This window comes from Crinia signifera, chromosome 1, assembly GCF_055691185.1.
Source record: "Crinia signifera chromosome 1, ASM5569118v1, whole genome shotgun sequence".
Taxonomy (NCBI): domain Eukaryota; kingdom Metazoa; phylum Chordata; class Amphibia; order Anura; family Myobatrachidae; genus Crinia; species Crinia signifera.
This window is the reverse complement of record NC_139217.1, coordinates 197849714-197868336: the sequence shown is the minus strand read 5'-3', so window position 1 is coordinate 197868336 and position 18623 is coordinate 197849714. Positions and strand designations below refer to the sequence as shown.

General features: G+C 47.6%; 1 protein-coding gene and 1 long non-coding RNA gene across 3 annotated transcripts; one reads left to right on the top strand and one right to left on the bottom strand.

Moving 5' to 3' along the window:
- The first annotated feature begins 1210 nt into the window (after positions 1-1210).
- Positions 1211-2582, top strand: LOC146066619 (uncharacterized). 2 transcript variants are annotated; one of them, XR_014472937.1, is made up of 4 exons: positions 1211-1598; positions 1685-1807; positions 1894-2016; positions 2103-2582. It is a non-coding gene; the product is annotated as an uncharacterized LOC146066619 (long non-coding RNA). The 2 variants fall into 2 exon arrangements; XR_014472936.1 differs by having other exon boundaries at positions 1685-2016.
- A 270-nt stretch (positions 2583-2852) lies between these two features.
- On the bottom strand, positions 2853-10744 carry LOC146066603 (uncharacterized). Its single transcript, XM_083179120.1, has 3 exons — positions 8972-10744; positions 5077-6137; positions 2853-4968 (listed from the first exon to the last, which is right to left on the bottom strand). The coding sequence occupies exons 2-3, from the start codon at positions 5450-5452 to the stop codon at positions 4301-4303; spliced, it is 1044 nt and encodes a 347-aa protein (XP_083035246.1). The 5' UTR covers positions 5453-6137; positions 8972-10744; the 3' UTR covers positions 2853-4300.
- Positions 10745-18623: the final 7879 nt, after the last annotated feature.

The following is an 18623-nucleotide window of genomic DNA, read 5'->3' as shown; positions in this document are numbered from 1 at the left end:
TGAGTATCGCTCCGCCTGGGGGAAGGTGGGGAGGGTTTGGGCCCTGTGAGGTGTCACTAACCCCTTTTTTTTCCGCAGCCTATTCCTGCTTAATACTTTCTGGAGGGCCCTAAAAGCAGCTGGATCCTGTGTGCAGCGGATGAACCCCTGATGTGTGACGGCTGCTGGCAGGTGTGGGTGCGTGATGCCTTTCCCATGGGCTACTGTGCAGTTACCCGGTGAGTATCGCTCCCCCTGGGGGAAGGAGGGGAGGGTTTGGGCCCTGTGAGGTGTCACTAACCCCTTTTTTTTATTTTCCGCAGCCTATTCCTGCTTGATACTTTCTGGAGGGCCCTAAAAGCAGCTGGATCCTGTGTGCAGCGGATGAACCCCTGATGTGTGACGGCTGCTGGCAGGTGTGGGTGCGTGATGCCTTTCCCATGGGCTACTGTGCAGTTACCCGGTGAGTATCGCTCCGCCTGGGGGAAGGAGGGGAGGGTTTGGGCCCTGTGAGGTGTCACTAACCCCTTTTTTTTATTTTCCGCAGCCTATTCCTGCTTGATACTTTCTGGAGGGCCCTAAAAGCAGCTGGATCCTGTGTGCAGCGGATGAACCCCTGATGTGTGACGGCTGCTGGCAGGTGTGGGTGCGTGATGCCTTTCCCATGGGCTACTGTGCAGTTACCCGGTGAGTATCGCTCCCCCTGGGGGAAGGAGGGGAGGGTTTGGGCCCTGTGAGGTGTCACTAACCCCTTTTTTTTATTTTCCGCAGCCTATTCCTGCTTGATACTTTCTGGAGGGCCCTAAAAGCAGCTGGATCCTGTGTGCAGCGGATGAACCCCTGATGTGTGACGGCTGCTGGCAGGTGTGGCTGCGTGATGCCTTTCCCATGGGCTACTGTACAGTTACCCGGTGAGTATCGCTCCCCCTGGGGGAAGGTGGGGAGGGTTTGGGCCCTGTGAGGTGTCACTAACCCCTTTTTTTTATTTTCCGCAGCCTATTCCTGCTTGATACTTTCTGGAGGGCCCTAAAAGCAGCTGGATCCTGTGTGCAGCGGATGAACCCCTGATGTGTGACGGCTGCTGGCAGGTGTGGGTGCGTGATGCCTTTCCCATGGGCTACTGTGCAGTTACCCGGTGAGTATCGCTCCGCCTGGGGGAAGGTGGGGAGGGTTTGGGCCCTGTGAGGTGTCACTAACCCCTTTTTTTTATTTTCCGCAGCCTATTCCTGCTTGATACTTTCTGGAGGGCCATAAAAGCAGCTGGATCCTGTGTGCAGCGGATGAACCCCTGATGTGTGACGGCTGCTGGCAGGTGTGGGTGCGTGATGCCTTTCCCATGGGCTACTGTGCAGTTACCCGGTGAGTATCGCTCCCCCTGGGGGAAGGAGGGGAGGGTTTGGGCCCTGTGAGGTGTCACTAACCCCTTTTTTTTATTTTCCGCAGCCTATTCCTGCTTGATACTTTCTGCAGGGCCCTAAAAGCAGCTGGATTTGCAGTTTCTTTTGCTGGTCTCTGGCCGGGGAAGTCTCCTGCGGGTGAACCCCTAAAGTGTACAAGACCTGCAGGACCAAAGGGTGTACCTGTCATGTGCGAGCACATTCATTAAAACCAAATCTGGGGTGAGTATGGAACTACGTGGGGGACTGGTGGTGGGAGGCTATAGGATACAGTCACCGATCATTAACCCCTTCTTTCTTCTTTGCAGTTTCTTTTGCTGGTCTCTGGCCGGGGAAGTCTCCTGCGGGTGAACTCCTAAAGTGTACAAGACCTGCAGGACCAAAGGGTGTACCTGTCATGTGCGAGCACATTCATTAAAACCAAATCTGGGGTGAGTATGGAACTACGTGGGGGACTGGTGGTGGGAGGCTATAGGATACAGTCACCGATCATTAACCCCTTCTTTCTTCTTTGCAGTTTCTTTTGCTGGTCTCTGGCCGGGGAAGTCTCCTGCGGGTGAACCCCTAAAGTGTACAAGACCTGCAGGACCAAAGGGTGTACCTGTCATGTGCGAGCACATTCATTAAAACCAAATCTGGGGTGAGTATGGAACTACGTGGGGGACTGGTGGTGGGAGGCTATAGGATACAGTCACCGATCATTAACCCCTTCTTTCTTCTTTGCAGTTTCTTTTGCTGGTCTCTGGCCGGGGAAGTCTCCTGCGGGTGAACCCCTAAAGTGTACAAGACCTGCAGGTCCAAAGGGTGTACCTGTCATGTGCGAGCAAGTTGTTAAGTAATGTTGTTTCTCATCAATAAATTTTACATGTTCATTTACCTCTCGTCCATGAAACCAGTTCATGTCAAATGTAATATAGCTAGCTTGAGTATGTGTTGGATTTTGGTAGAGTTTTTTCACATTTGAAAATAGCGATAAAACAATCAATTATATGGTCAAATCTAAGTTATCTAAGCTATGGGAACACTCTCCCAAAATCATTTGCTTTCTGAAACTATCACCCTATAATAGGCCCAGCAATTCGCTTTTTTGATCAATCACCACTGTTATGAGACGGTGGGGATTGCTCCAAATATTTCACTGAGACACCTTCAGAAATCTATTTTGGTGTATTTGGCAAGAATGACATATTTTAGGAAAAGCTTAGAAGCTGGAGTATCAGTGAAATATAAACCCAAAAAGTACTTAGTGTAAACCTGCACCAATCTGGAAACTCCTAGCTTGTATGCATGTAAAAAAAAAAAAACCTTATTATTTATCTGACACTGACCCTTTATCATTTTTTTCAGTCGTTTCAAAAGAAAATGGTTCACAACTGAAAAATGGAATAATACTCGTCTGATACCTTTTTAATAACATTCATAAGCAAGAAAGCAGTCCATTTATTTGAAAAACTTTATTTAACTTTTTTGCACATGTTAAATTCTAAAATAAATTAATACCATTGTAAAGACTTTCCCGGTGTCAATTATTCATCCTTACCGTCGGTATGACCTGCAAAAAAGGAGAGCAAAGATTTGTCATTGGTTTAAAAAACCAGTTTGGGACAAGATGTGACTTGCAAGTTGTGGGCACCGGTGCAGAGTAAGCGTTGTGGTAACGCACGAGCCAGCCACACCTCAAATGCGCCTGGTCTGTGCGTTAGCACAAGGGCCAAGATTTGGGGACAAGATGTGACTTGCAAGTTGTGGGCACCGGTGCAGAGTAAGCGTTGTGGTAACGCACGAGCCAGCCACACCTCAAATGCGCCTGGTCTGTGCGTTAGCACAAGGGACAAGATTTGGGGACAAGATGTGACTTGCAAGTTGTGGGCACCGGTGCAGAGTAAGCGTTGTGGTAACGCACGAGCCAGCCACACCTCAAATGCGCCTGGTCTGTGCGTTAGCACAAGGGCCAAGATTTGGGGACAAGATGTGACTTGCAAGTTGTGGGCACCGGTGCAGAGTAAGCGTTGTGGTAACGCACGAGCCAGCCACACCTCAAATGCGCCTGGTCTGTGCGTTAGCACAAGGGACAAGATTTGGGGACAAGATGTGACTTGCAAGTTGTGGGCACCGGTGCAGAGTAAGCGTTGTGGTAACGCACGAGCCAGCCACACCTCAAATGCGCCTGGTCTGTGCGTTAGCACAAGGGACAAGATTTGGGGACAAGATGTGACTTGCAAGTTGTGGGCACCGGTGCAGAGTAAGCGTTGTGGTAACGCACGAGCCAGCCACACCTCAAATGCGCCTGGTCTGTGCGTTAGCACAAGGGACAAGATTTGGGGACAAGATGTGACTTGCAAGTTGTGGGCACCGGTGCAGAGTAAGCGTTGTGGTAACGCACGAGCCAGCCACACCTCAAATGCGCCTGGTCTGTGCGTTAGCACAAGGGACAAGATTTGGGGACAAGAAAGATTTTAGAAGGTGTACTTGCATATTACTCACCAATAGGTATGTAGCTTTGGCATTCTCCCCGTTTTTTATTTTATGAGTTGAAAATCAATTTCCAATGCACTGCCCCTGAAAAAAAAAAAAAAAAAAAAAAGGTGTTTGCACTGGGTGTAATTTTGATAAATATGAACAAATGGTTTAAAGGTTGCATTACAAGGGTAGAAATGTGGGATCAGATTGCTCTTTTTATGGCCCATTATTACATCCACCATATGTAAGGAGCTTTCATCATTTCCCAACAATTATCAATGCATGCACGCGCATGCATTGCATAACTGTTACGCCCAACTCCTTAGTGAACACAGCTGTAGAAAAAATTTGCAAGGGTTAAATAATCATAAGAAAAGACAAACTGAAAGTAGGAGAAAAGAAACCTTTGTATATTAACATAAAAACAAACAACATATAAAATAAATGGAAATATACGACCGTGTTCACTGTGCAGGGTCCTCCTCCGCCGGTCCCGGCCTTTGGGCGGTTGAAGCTCGAGCAGGAGATGTGCGATGTGGTGGCGTCCTTGGTCTTTGGCTGGAGTGTGGAGGAGGTGGATACATTCCAGCGTAGCCTTGGTATGCCTGAGAAGATCCGGCCCACGATGTTTGGAGATGCGCAGGCTCCTGATGCCGACTTGATGAAGATGGTGGCATCCACGGTGAAGGGGTGGCTCTCGCTGGTTGTCCCACGTTGTCCGGATTGTATCTCTGCTGCAGGGAACTGGCGATCATCATGCAGCTTGCCGCAATTTGTGTCTGGCAGGTGGAAATTTGCCTCAGGGTCTCCTGTTGACACGCTGCATTCTCAACCAACTTGTAGATCCCGGTCATCATCACCTGGTTATCCTCTCGACGTCGGCGTTCTGATTCCACCCAGTCTTCATGCCGTCTTCGCTCTATTTCGGCCCAATCCTCCTGGCGTCTTCGCTCGATGTCGGACATCGTTGTGGCCAGTGTTTCAAGATGCTTCTCCATGGCTGTCATCCTCTGCTCCATCATGATCCGGTACTGGTTCTGATGATCTTCTATTTCAGATGCCAATTGCCGGACTCTATGGACGCGCGTTGGAGCCTGTTCTCTCTGGATGTCCTCCACGAGCTGCATTCCGGCTATAAAAAAAAAAGGAAAAGATAAATAAATTTTATCAATTCCACACAATGTAATCTTTAAAAAAAAAAAAAAAAACCCTAGGTTACAAACAAATGGCAAAAGCTTACAATCCATCAGTGGTGGTCTGGTGGGATCCACCTCCTCCTCATCTTCAGACGCTTCCTCGATGTCCTGGATAGAATGATGATAACTTGGAAGCTGATGGGCCAATCCTCCACTTGCTGTAGATCCTTCTTCACCCAGTGGGGTTTGCAAACTGCTGTCTTCTAATCCTTGATAGGTGTCTTCTGTTTGAATGGAAGATTCAAACTGACTGACCGAGTACAGATCCAGGGTGATGGTCTCTTCCTGTGTTGAGGGTTCTTCAGCCGGTTGGCTTACATGGGTGTCTTCTGTCCGATCTTCAGCAACGACAACTGTTGAAATGAGAATACACATTTTAGAACATTGCAAAATAATTTTAGAGAGAGCAAAGTAGTACATTTAATTACCCTGCTCTTGAGTTTGCGAAGGCAGTGTTCCTGCAGGTGTTGTCTTCCGTCTTCTTCGTTGCGCTGGCGGAATTTGCGCTTCCAGAGCATTTAACACTTCTGCTCTGCGGACATTGGACTCCACAGAGCCTGGAACACCTTCCACCATGATTGGATTCATGTGTTCCTGGATGGCTAGTTCCCACGGCTGCCATGAAACTTGTAATGGTGGTCCGCCTCCAGTCTCGATTGCATGTTGCCTGACTTGGCCCATTTTCCGTTTTGTGTGCCGTCGACAATCATTGTATCGTTTGTGGCATTTGTCGATTGACCTTACGTTGCCACTAACTGCTGTAATCTAAGATGCAAAACATCACATTATAAACAATAATGCACTTTTTTAAATGGATTTATTTATAAAAAATAATGAAATGAACCTTCTCTGCAATCGAGGCCCATATTCTTTTACGCTCTCTACTGCTTGTTTCCTGTCTTCTTTGTCCACACAGTTGGTCATAGTACTTGTGGACCATTTCAACCAGCGCGTTGCTTTCTGCAGTATTGAACGGGATGGACTCTTCTTCTCCCTCGGCAAGTTGGTCTAGGGGAACCTTTTTTTTCCTGCCAGGTTTCTTTCTCGCTACGGGTGGTTGGACCCCAGAACCACTGGGTTGTTCATCCAGTGTTCTGTCTGTAGCCTATATAAAACAAACAGTGTCAGCAAAATTACACATAGATTTAGCATATATTAAACATTAACATCATGATGTATTCAGTATTTGCAAAAACCACCCAAAAAGTGGGTCCCAAGGAACCTTTACTTGTTAAAAATTGGGCTCCGAATGTACCTTTTGTGGGTCCCTACGGAATAAATCCTCTCCATAGCATGGCACATATGGGTGGGTGGGGGGGGGGGGGGGGGGTGGGGGGGGGGGAATGAAAGTACCAATTGGCTCACTCGCATAAAGGTACATATATACTAGAAACTAACTTAACCTGAAAAACGGATAGTGTGCGCCAAAGACGTGTGGTAAAAATTTATGGCATGTTTTTTTGGGGGGTGGGAGTGGTGTAACATAGTAGTACACATTACAGCACACACCCCGTCATGCCGCCCAGTACACATTAAAGCACACACTGTACTGCCCTGTATATATTATAGCACATAAATGCTATTTATTTACATGCTTGTTACTAGGGGTTACATGCTGCGGGGGATGGGGGCATATTATGCTGGTTGCCACATGGGGAGGGAACGTTTTATGCTGGTTGTGACGAAACCAGGCCACGCCCCTTTCCGTCATATGTTGTTCTCCAGCATCTTTCTGCGCTTCAGCAAAGAGAATTGCGAAATGCCGGCGATAACCGGATATTATCACGGACTGTATTCATATCTGAGCTGTGTTCCCCAGACTGCTGTATATAGGGGACATCACAGGGCTGTATGTCGGACAATAATAGGATGTTATACTGAATAATCCAAACAGGTTATTCCATTAGGATGAGTATGTGTGCTACTGGAGGGAAATATTCCCTCATGTTATGTAAATGACTGTAATATGTTCCCAAAGCTTTGTATACTGTATCCCATACTGTTACATATGCATATGAAAGCAAGAAGAGAGTTTTCTGGACACAGGAGAAACTGGGAGGGAGGATCAGCGTTGCCCGTGGTTACGTCACTGCCTCCTGGTTATGTTCTTAGTAAACTGTGATGGTAGCATGAATAAGGGATTTGTGACTATGAAGTTAATTATGTCAGTCTTCCCAAATGCATATTACTTAAATAATGTAACTGTATATGTAGAGACAAATGGTCCGGCTAGAAGCGACCAAATGCTTAGATTATAATCTGTTCAGTTTGTGTATAGTTTTTGGTTCCGGGATCAAAGGGCCTCTTTATCATACTTGCCTACTTTTGAAAACTAGTTTCAGGGAGATTATAGTTGAAAATAGAATTTTGCACAGTGCCCCACTGAGGGGGCGTGTCATGCTCCACCTAAAGGGCGTGTTTAGTTCCATATATGGATAAATTGTGAAAAGAGATTGTGAACGTGGCACCTAGAAGCGTGGATGTGTACTGCTACATCTGAGAGGAATCTTTTAAATGACATATCCAAATGTAGATGAGCCCCAAAGCAGTTAGCAAGAGCTACTATACCTGGAAAAGTGCTAGTTAATGGCACTGATGGTTCAATGTAAATATATCTATCTCTTTTTTCCAGAACATTTTACAGTGTAATGTGGGCTAGGTGAAATGAGGGAGATTGCTAGACCAATGAGGGAGAGAGGGAGATTGCTGCTATTTCAGGGAGTCTCCTGCAGAATGCAGGAGGGTAGGCAACTATGCTCTTTATAGGCCGTTTAGTAACAGAGACAACAGGTAGTGGCAGAGACATACACTTCCCCCCCAAATAACAAGAAGCTAAAGGATGGATAACACCAGGGTCAGTCTCCAGAGAAGAGATCTGTTTACATGAAGGTGTGAAATCCCTCACATACACAAGTTTCAAAGCCAGATGAACGGAGTGAGTTAATCAGCCCCTGGACAGGTAATAGGAGACCCTGTTACATTCATGCAACTGCACCCAGCATAGGAAGGGTTAAGAATTCCTGAGGGAGGGGGAGAGGGGTGCCTTTGGGATGTAAGTGGGTGTTTGCAGGGAGAGAGAGGCAGAGAAGTGTCTGAGCGTCAGCGCTGGGAGTTGTGGACTTGCGTGTCCTGCCCATCAGATGGTAATCTGAAGGTAACGTGGTAAGGTTCTGATAACGTGAATAATACTGATGGCCTTTCTGTATATAATGTATATAGACTGTAATTGCTGATTTTACATGTAGAACCCGTGTGTAAAATAAAGGTAATACTTTTGTACCTTTGCTATTGTGTATTCCTGTGCGATCTTTGGAACTCGGAGTGACCCCGGTGCTCTGCGTGAGGCATAAGTCGCGCTGCGCTGCTGCATGATCCCGGGATCTTCACACTGGTTGCCATGGGGGGGGTTGGAAAACATGCCAGCATGCTGGTCAGCAGAGTAGGTGAGCAGGCTATCAACGCGGCGGGGGACTGGACCAGCTGACACGCTGATCTGAGTCACATTTGCAACATCCTGTCCCCCGCCACCCTGACAGCGCGCTCATCTACTCTGCTGAGAGCGGCTGTTACAGCATCCTATCCTGTCCCCACCCCCCCCCACCCCCTCCCCACTGCTCTCAACAGCTGAGTGGACTTAGGATGCAGAGTTTGAAAAGTTAACCTGCTCTCATGCAGGGTGCGTGATGCGCAGCGGCAGCAAACTATATAAAACCTACAGTCAGTCATCGGCGGCCGGCGGGCACTGTTCATTGGGTCCCGGCGGCCACTGCAGTCACAGTGATTGGCTCGCAGCAGCAGCTGACAGGATTAGTACAGCGTGTCCTCGAGGACCCCTTCAGTTTTAAAAACTGAGTCCCCAAGGGACCATTTTAGGGTACAATACGCGCTATAGTGCGTTTTGGCGAAACCTGTCTATTCATCAAGTTTTAATGAAGTTACCTGTGTCCTTCTCCTTTTAGTTGTTAGACTTGATTGAGGTGCTCCTTCTCGATCTCCATGCTCCATTTCGTCCTGCACCGGCCGGCCAGGATTACTTGTGGATATCCTATCACCATCTTCCTCCCTTGTAGTCATCTCCACTGGACTCGTCTCACCTGAAATAGAAAGAAGAGGGGAAAGGGGTTCCACGGTCCTTGTCCGATGAGACATTCCTGTGGAATATAAACACAGATAAAGCAATATTAATTTACATTTTTTTAGCTTTACTGTGCAATTACCCTACCTTAATGCAATTTTGTGAAAATGACACTTAGGGGCGAGGCGAACCCAAGTGGGGTGCAACCTGCAGGCAAGCTTGTCAGGGATGCTGGGGTGTAGTGGGGGGGATCCCGACATGCTATGTTCGTGACCCAGGGCCCCCATTTCAAAATGGCTGCAGGTTTTTTTTTTTTTTTCCTTTTTTTTTTGGCTGCAGTCATTTTAAAATGGGGACTCACGACCACGCCCAAAGCATGAAGGGCACCCACCACAACACTCCAGCACCCCAAACAAGCATGCAGCATGGCCGCACATGGCACCCACACATGATCCACAATAAAAAAAAACCAAACAGGCAATTTTGTGAAAATGACACTTAGGGGCGAGGCGAACCCAAGTGGGGTGCAACGTGCAGGCATGCTTGTCAGGGATGCTGGGGTGTAGTGGGGGGGATCCCGACATGCTATGTTCGTGACCCAGGGCCCCCATTTCAAAATGGCTGCAGGTTTTTTTTTTTTTTTTCCTTTTTTTTTTGGCTGCAGTCATTTTAAAATGGGGACTCACGACCACGCCCAAAGCATGAAGGGCACCCACCACAACACTCCAGCACCCCAAACAGGCATGCAGCATGGCCGCACATGGCACCCACTTGCACCCACACATGATCCACAATAAAAAAAACCCAAACAGGCAATTTTGTGAAAATGACACTTAGGGGCGAGGTGAACCCAAGTGGGGTGCAACGTGCAGGCAAGCTTGTCAGGGATGCTGGGGTGTAGTGGGGGGGATCCCGACATGCTATGTTCGTGACCCAGGGCCCCCATTTCAAAATGGCTGCAGGTTTTTTTTTCCTTTTTTTTTTTGGCTGCAGTCATTTTAAAATGGGGACTCACGACCACGCCCAAAGCATGAAGGGCACCCACCACAACACTCCAGCACCCCAAACAGGCATGCAGCATGGCCGCACATGGCACCCACTTGCACCCACACATGATCCACAATAAAAAAAACCAAACAGGCAATTTTGTGAAAATGACACTTAGGGGCGAGGCGAACCCAAGTGGGGTGCAACGTGCAGGCAAGCTTGTCAGGGATGCTGGGGTGTAGTGGGGGGGATCCCGACATGCTATGTTCGTGACCCAGGGCCCCCATTTCAAAATGGCTGCAGGTTTTTTTTTTTTTTTTTCTTTTTTTTTTGGCTGCAGTCATTTTAAAATGGGGACTCACGACCACGCCCAAAGCATGAAGGGCACCCACCACAACACTCCAGCACCCCAAACAGGCATGCAGCATGGCCGCACATGGCACCCACTTGCACCCACACATGATCCACAATAAAAAAAACCCCAAACAGGCAATTTTGTGAAAATGACACTTAGGGGCGAGGCGAACCCAAGTGGGGTGCAACGTGCAGGCAAGCTTGTCAGGGATGCTGGGGTGTAGTGGGGGGGATCCCGACATGCTATGTTCGTGACCCAGGGCCCCCATTTCAAAATGGCTGCAGGTTTTTTTTTCCTTTTTTTTTTTGGCTGCAGTCATTTTAAAATGGGGACTCACGACCACGCCCAAAGCACGAAGGTCACCCACCACAACACTCCAGCACCCCAAACAGGCATGCAGCATGGCCGCACATGGCACCCACTTGCACCCACACATGATCCACAATAAAAAAAAACCAAACAGGCAATTTTGTGAAAATGACACTTAGGGGCGAGGCGAACCCAAGTGGGGTGCAACGTGCAGGCAAGCTTGTCAGGGATGCTGGGGTGTAGTGGGGGGGATCCCGACATGCTATGTTCGTGACCCAGGGCCCCCATTTCAAAATGGCTGCAGGTTTTTTTTTTTTTTTTCTTTGTTTTTTTGGCTGCAGTCATTTTAAAATGGGGACTCACGACCACGCCCAAAGCATGAAGGGCACCCACCACAACACTCCAGCACCCCAAACAAGCATGCAGCATGGCCGCACATGGCACCCACTTGCACCCACACATGATCCACAATAAAAAAAAACCAAACAGGCAATTTTGTGAAAATGACACTTAGGGGCGAGGCGAACCCAAGTGGGGTGCAACATGCAGGCAAGCTTGTCAGGGTTGCTGGGGTGTAGTGGGGGGGATCCCGACATGCTATGTTCGTGACCCAGGGCCCCCATTTCAAAATGGCTGCAGGTTTTTTTTTTTTTTTTCCTTTTTTTTTTGGCTGCAGTCCTTTTAAAATGGGGACTCACGACCACGCCCAAAGCATGAAGGGCACCCACCACAACACTCCAGCACCCCAAACAGGCATGCAGCATGGCCGCACATGGCACCCACTTGCACCCACACATGATCCACAATAAAAAAACCCCAAACAGGCAATTTTGTGAAAATGACACTTAGGGGCGAGGCGAACCCAAGTGGGGTGCAACGTGCAGGCAAGCTTGTCAGGGATGCTGGGGTGTAGTGGGGGGGATCCCGACATGCTATGTTCGTGACCCAGGGCCCCCATTTCAAAATGGCTGCAGGTTTTTTTTTTTTTTTTCCTTTTTTTTGGGGGCTGCAGTCATTTTAAAATGGGGACTCACGACCATGCCCAAAGCATGAAGGGCACCCACCACAACACTCCAGCACCCCAAACAGGCATGCAGCATGGCCGCACATGGCACCCACTTGCACCCACACATGATCCACAATAAAAAAAACCCAAACAGGCAATTTTGTGAAAATGACACTTAGGGGCGAGGCGAACCCAAGTGGGGTGCAACGTGCAGGCAAGCTTGTCAGGGATGCTGGGGTGTAGTGGGGGGGATCCCGACATGCTATGTTCGTGACCCAGGGCCCCCATTTCAAAATGGCTGCAGGTTTTTTTTTTTTTTCCTTTTTTTTTTGGCTGCAGTCATTTTAAAATGGGGACTCACGACCACGCCCAAAGCATGAAGGGCACCCACCACAACACTCCAGCACCCCAAACAAGCATGCAGCATGGCCGCACATGGCACCCACACATGATCCACAATAAAAAAAACCCAAACAGGCAATTTTGTGAAAATGACACTTAGGGGCGAGGCGAACCCAAGTGGGTTGCAACGTGCAGGCATGCTTGTCAGGGATGCTGGGGTGTAGTGGGGGGGATCCCGACATGCTATGTTCGTGACCCAGGGCCCCCATTTCAAAATGGCTGCAGGTTGTTTTTTTTTTTTTCTTTTTTTTTTGGCTGCAGTCATTTTAAAATGGGGACTCACGACCACGCCCAAAGCATGAAGGGCACCCACCACAACACTCCAGCACCCCAAACAAGCATGCAGCATGGCCGCACATTGCACCAAGCACAGTAAAAAAAAAAAAAAAAAACACTCAAGCAAAAAAAAGTTTAACACCCCCCCAAAAAACGGGGGGCACACACCACTACCCACAAAAGCAAAGTTACCCGCTACATGCACCAAAAAAAAAAAAAAAAAACACACACGCAGCATACTGCAAACAAACAAACAAACACTCACCCACCCCATACAACAAACCCCCATAGCATTGCAGTACAAACACATCACAATACTCACCTGCAAAAGAAAATATGCACTCCACTCCACGCTCCACTCTCTGCTCTGCTCTCTCCACGTGTCCTGGGTCCTGGGTCCTGGGAGAACTATTAGCTGCAGCAACTCACTCCACCCCTGCTGAAAGCTAATAGCAGAGCTACGCAGCAGGGAAGTCACTTATATATTCGATGGAAGAGCGGGAATATATACACCCGCCCTCCACCCAGTCACCAGATACGCTGGATTGGCTGAGAATCGCCGTTGGGGGCGGCGATTCTCAGCCACGTTGAATAGGGTGACACAGCTAGTCCCGGCGACTTCCGACGAATCCCTACGCGTGGCGAATCGCCGTAAAAAAAACGGCGATTGGCTGGCGAATGTAAAATCTGAATCGCTGTGACCAACGATTCAGGTCATTGAATACCGCCCATTGTGTGATAAACAGTGGTGTTCTCTATGTACTGTACATATCTGTGCATCCTTTGTGTATTGTGATACAGATATTCACTAGAACATTTCTTTATGCAAATAACCATACCACTTGGCAAGTAAAACATAAACCAGTAGTAAATCATTTCTGCACTAGGTTTGTCAAGATGTTTTCCATTTTGCAATTTATTCTTAATTACAATAATGCAAAGGTTCAGTGTGTTCTGCTGTCGGTTTCAGTTTTTAAGATTCATAAAACTACGAATAACTAGACAATGACTAATTATTGAGCTAATTACCGAGCTGCAGCTAATCCACCCTGAAGCTGCTATTATGACAATATTGCTAAAAATATACCAGGAAAATTACACAATATATTATAAAATTAAATTTAAAGAAAGTAAATGAACAAAAATAATAATTAAACTATGATGGGGATAAAAAACCACCCAGGCTATACATTATGGTTATTTGCTTCAGTCACCACTTGCTGCAATGAAAGTCCAATTACACACGTAAATGCACCTAATTTTGCAGAAACGAGATTACATTTTTTTGGATTAGGATTATTTGAATACCATAAATGTGTAATGATGGTATTTGCATGGGCACTGGATGTTAGTATGTGGAACTAGCGTGTAGTGTCTGTCCTCATTTAATACATCTGAAACACAGGGTCCCTGTGATGGAGGTCACTGTTAATTCCTATGAGGGATGGGGCTTTCCAACGAGCCCAGCCCCGTGTCTCTAGCCCCCTGGGAACCAGAGATACTGCCAGGCAAAGCTGGAACGTTTTCCCTATAGGATAACATGGGACCCGCTAATTCCGACCACCACCCAGTTCAACGGCTGCCAGTTCCAGTGACGTGCGGTGAGGTTAGTGTCAGGTGAGGCAGGCGCTTTTGTGAAATGGGAATCAGTCCTATAAAGTAATAAACACAGAGTGACAGAGGTGGACGTGGGGAAAGTGACAGAGGCGGACGCGGGACAGTGATAGACGGGAGAGTGACAGTGGGGACACAGGGCTGAAGCACTACTTACTTTTGAAGGGGAAGTACAAAGAGAGCAAAAGCACTAGGACTTAGTGATTATATTTGATAAAAGAAGAAAAAAACCTATTATTCAGTTCTAGGAGATTATATTCAATTTGGCGGGGGTGGGGGGGGTGTTGCCTCAGAATGATTTAATGCGTAGTTCCTTTTATAATGATAAATGTTAGGATTTTATCTAACTTATACTATGTCTGACCTAGTATATTATGGTAGGTTAGATAACACGTATCAATATCTAGATATTAAGTCTAGCTATATTCAATGAAACTTCCAAAAATTATGGTAGGCACATGTGTCAAATGCATACATAGTTAATACATTTACTGTTACATTTACTGTTACACGAATATATACACGTTATATCAATAGAACACACAAAAGCTAACCAATATGTAAGGGAGTCCCACTTAGTATTTACTGTACCTGTGTGTGTTGCTCATGTATTGGAGGGTGTAGAGCTGGGCCACTCGACGGAGACCGGGGTACAGCCGTCGCCCGCTGTCACTGTCCTGGAGTGTCTCCAGCAGTGGAGAGGAGAGCTAGGCCACTCGACGGGGCCGCAACGGGAGGAGCCATCCTGAAATGCGGATGCCGGTGATCGAGTAGCGGCAGGAGGAGGGAGAGAGGCCACGCGGCATCGGGGAGGAGGAGGTGAGCCTGGCCGCCCTGACATGCCTAAGCTGGGGCGTCAGCCGCGGCGGGCGGAGGCTGGGGAGCCGGGCCACCCAGCAGGACAGCAGCGGCAGGAGGAGAAGGAGGAGGGTGGTGAGTCGGGCTGATGCCGGGGCTTCACTGACGGCGGGGGGAGGAAGGGGAGCCATGCCTGTCGGTGGGGTCTAGGGAGACAGCGCAGCCACCACAGCTTAGCATGACAGCGGATACAGGCTGTCAGTGTGTGGCAGCCTGATCCGCTGTCCTATCACATCTGCCTCAGTGACAGGGGCGTTCGTCCCTATCACTGAGGCAGATGTGTAGATGCCGCTTTTTTATTATTTTTTGATGGGCTTTTCAGCCTAATTTCTCACCGCAGCTTAACCCTGCCCCCCGCTGCTGACATTTTCCAATTGTCAGCGGGAGGCACAGCTCCCGCTGCCTCCTAGACTCCGACAGTGTCCCACTTAACCTCATAAATAATAAAAATTAAAAAAATAAGATATTTATAAACACAGTATATGTGTTATAAATATTTTTGTAATTTTTTTTATCATTTATGACAGGGGAGGCACTGCCTCCCCTACCTCCCCTGACTGCACGTCCCTGGCCAGTTCCCCCTTCGGCATCATTGAAGCTCGAGAATGATCTCAGTTGTAACCAAATCGCTGGGCCTTTAATCTGATATCAGGCTGGATCCATATGGGTTAATTGGTTCCAGGGATATTGAGGTTAAACCGTTTTTTTTTTTCATTTCTTAAATGTAATTTCATGACTGTTTATGTTCTTTGAGGGCAGATTTCTCTGGAACCAAACAGCCCAGTTTCAGGGGACCAAAATCATTCGAAGACAATTCAAAAGTTCTTCAATATGATACTGGTCTCATATAAATGGTTCAGTTGGTTCCGAAGATATAGCTGGTTGGTTAAAGGGGGGTAGGGAGAGGGGAGTGGTTGTCTCCCCCTCACACCAGAAAATGCAGGGACTAGGCTGGTGTATAAGGGGTCAGCCTGGGAATGTCCCTGCATGATCCTGGGACCATATTCCCGGGTAAATCCCTGCTTCTTCTGTTGTGAAAGGGGTATTATTTCAAACAGCCGTGACCTGCAGTGCTCTGAATACAGCATGGCAGCCCCCTGCTCTCTGCCTAGCTGTCAATGACTGTCACCCCTGCAGCTTCCACTCCAATTCTTCTCCCCAGTTTTCCCCTCAGCCCGCCCCCCCTTTAATCATGTGGTGCCGGCGCCCGGTGTGCTCTCCCGACGTCACGCACAACAACAGCGCGCACAATATTTCAAATGTCCACTCGGCTAGAGGGGACACCAGGAGGGGAGTGGGAGCGTGCTCTGCGCTGCGCTCTGCTCCTCTCCCCATAGAAGCAGCTGCACCGCTCTCCATCTCTCCCTGCAACAGCAGCGAAGGCTCATATAAACATTTACAGTAAGTGGTACTTTTGGGGGCATTGCTTAAGGGATGCTACAAGTGGCGGTATGTGGGGGCATTACGCATAATGTGTGGCTTAATGTGTAAGGGGCATTACGGTGTGCAGCATCATGTGTAAGGGGCATTATGTGTGCAGCATCATGTGTAAGGGGCATTATGTGTGCAGCATCATGTGTAAGGGACATTATGTGTGCAGCATCATGTGTAATGGGTACTATGGTGCGCAGCATTATGTGTAATGGGTACTATGGTGTGCGGCATCATGTGTAATGGATACTATGGTGTGTGGCATCATGTGTAATGGGTACTATGGTGTGCGGCATCAAGTGTAATGGGTACTATGGTGCCATCAAGCAAGAACCCCCTAGCAATGAGCACGTAGGTAAGCAGCACTTATGTGGCAAATATGTAATGGGCATTACGATTTGTGATATAGTATGTAATGGGCATCATGATGTGTGGCACAATGTGTAATGGGCATTATGGTGTGTGGCCTTATGTGTAATTGGCATTACGGCATGTGGCTTTATGTGTAATGGGTATTACGGAGTTTGCTAAATTGTGTAATGGGCATTACCGTGTATGGTCTAAAGTGTAATACCACACCCCTTTTTGTGATGCCACGCCTCCTTCCCATGAGGCCACGCCCCCTTTTGTCACGCAGCTGCGCCGTGCAAAAGTCCTCCTGCTATCATATCTAGATCTGGGACCACACATTACCATAATTCTAGATTCGCCAATGTTCATGGTAGGTACGTGTATATTAAACTTGTACTGTTGTATGTGTGTTTGTTCTATGTGTGTGTCTTTGCTGTGTGTGTGTTCTATTGGCTGTGTTCTATTGTGTGTGTCCTATTGTCTGTGCGTCAGGCACGATCCATCCAGCCGACCTTGCTGCTTAGTGCTCCCTTGCCAGCCAGGGCTGCTATCAGAAATTGTGGGACCCAGGACTGACAAAATAGGAAGGCCCCCGTCCCCCATTGTTAAGGGAAAAATATATTTTAGTCAGATATTTTGGCCAAATATCATCAAGCCTGTCACCATGTCAAGGTAGAATCTCTAGGCAGGTCCCTATTATTTATATTTTTCTATGCCCACCAATGTATATATTTTTATATGCCCACTGCCCACCAATGTATATATTTTTCTATGCCCACCAATGTATATATTTTTCTATGCCCACTGCCCAGCAATGTATATATTTTATATGCCCACTACCCAGCAATATATATATTTTTATATGCCCACTGCCACCAATGTATATTTTTTTAAACACCACTGCCCACCAACGTTTATTGATAATAGGCAGTAACATATTCATTGCTGGCCTGCGTTACCACCTATTATTAATAAACATTTATGGCAGTGGTGTTTAAATATACATTGGTAGCAGTGGGCATATAAATATATAAATATTGGTGGGCAGTGGGCATATAAATATATATACATTGGTGGGCAGTGGGCATATAAAAATACATACATTGGTGGGCAGTGGGCATATAAAAATATATACATTGGTGGGCAGTGGGCATAGAAAAGATATGTTGTGGGCAGTGGGCATAGAAAAATATATATATTGGTGGGCAGTGGGCATAGAAAAATATATACATTGGTGGGCAGTGGGTATATAAAAATATATACATTGGTCAGCAGTGGATATATACAAATATACACATTGGTGGGCAGTGGGCATATAAAAATATATAATTGGTGGACAGTGGGTGTATAAATATATAAACATTGGTGGGCAGTGGGCGCACATTCCCTCCACCCCCACCCCCACCCCCTGCTGGGGACTTTTAATGAATTAAAGTTTTAGTACCTTCATTTCTCAGTCTGGAGACTCTCCAGTCCAGTCCATGGAAGAGCTGGAGTGGCTGGCAGCTCTGCTCTCTTTCCAGCCAGCAGCATGCAGCAAGGCTCATGACTGCTGCGCTGCTCCTCATTGTCACGCGTGGCATGACGTAATTATGTCTTCGCTTCCGGTGTGGAGGCTCCATGTCCCGGCAGCCGGCTTGTTGGTGCAGGATGTGATGGTGCAGTGCGCAGTCACAATGTGCCGTGGCCCAAAATTAATTCTGAGCTGGGCGAGCTCACTGCTGGGGATAGAGCTGCCCAGGCCCTACTCTCTGTCAGAGCGGCGGGGCCCGGGACTCAAGTACCCCCAGACCCCCCTGTCGGCGGCCCTGTTGCCAGCTAATGACTGGGGGCAAATTCTGCCATTGCCTCCCGGAACTATGCCACTGGGTATAGATAACTACAAGCTTGTTATAGATTCAAAAAGTCATTATATTTGCAGCATAAG

Excerpts from the sequence above, each read along its gene's own strand:
- LOC146066603 (XM_083179120.1), bottom strand. The coding sequence starts at position 5,452 with ATGTACTACTTTGCTCTCTCTAAAATTATTTTGCAATGTTCTAAAATG. Across the intron at positions 4,969-5,076 it reads CAGACCACCACTGATGGATT|CCGGAATGCAGCTCGTGGAG; the intron begins GTAAGCTTTTGC and ends TTTTTTTTATAG.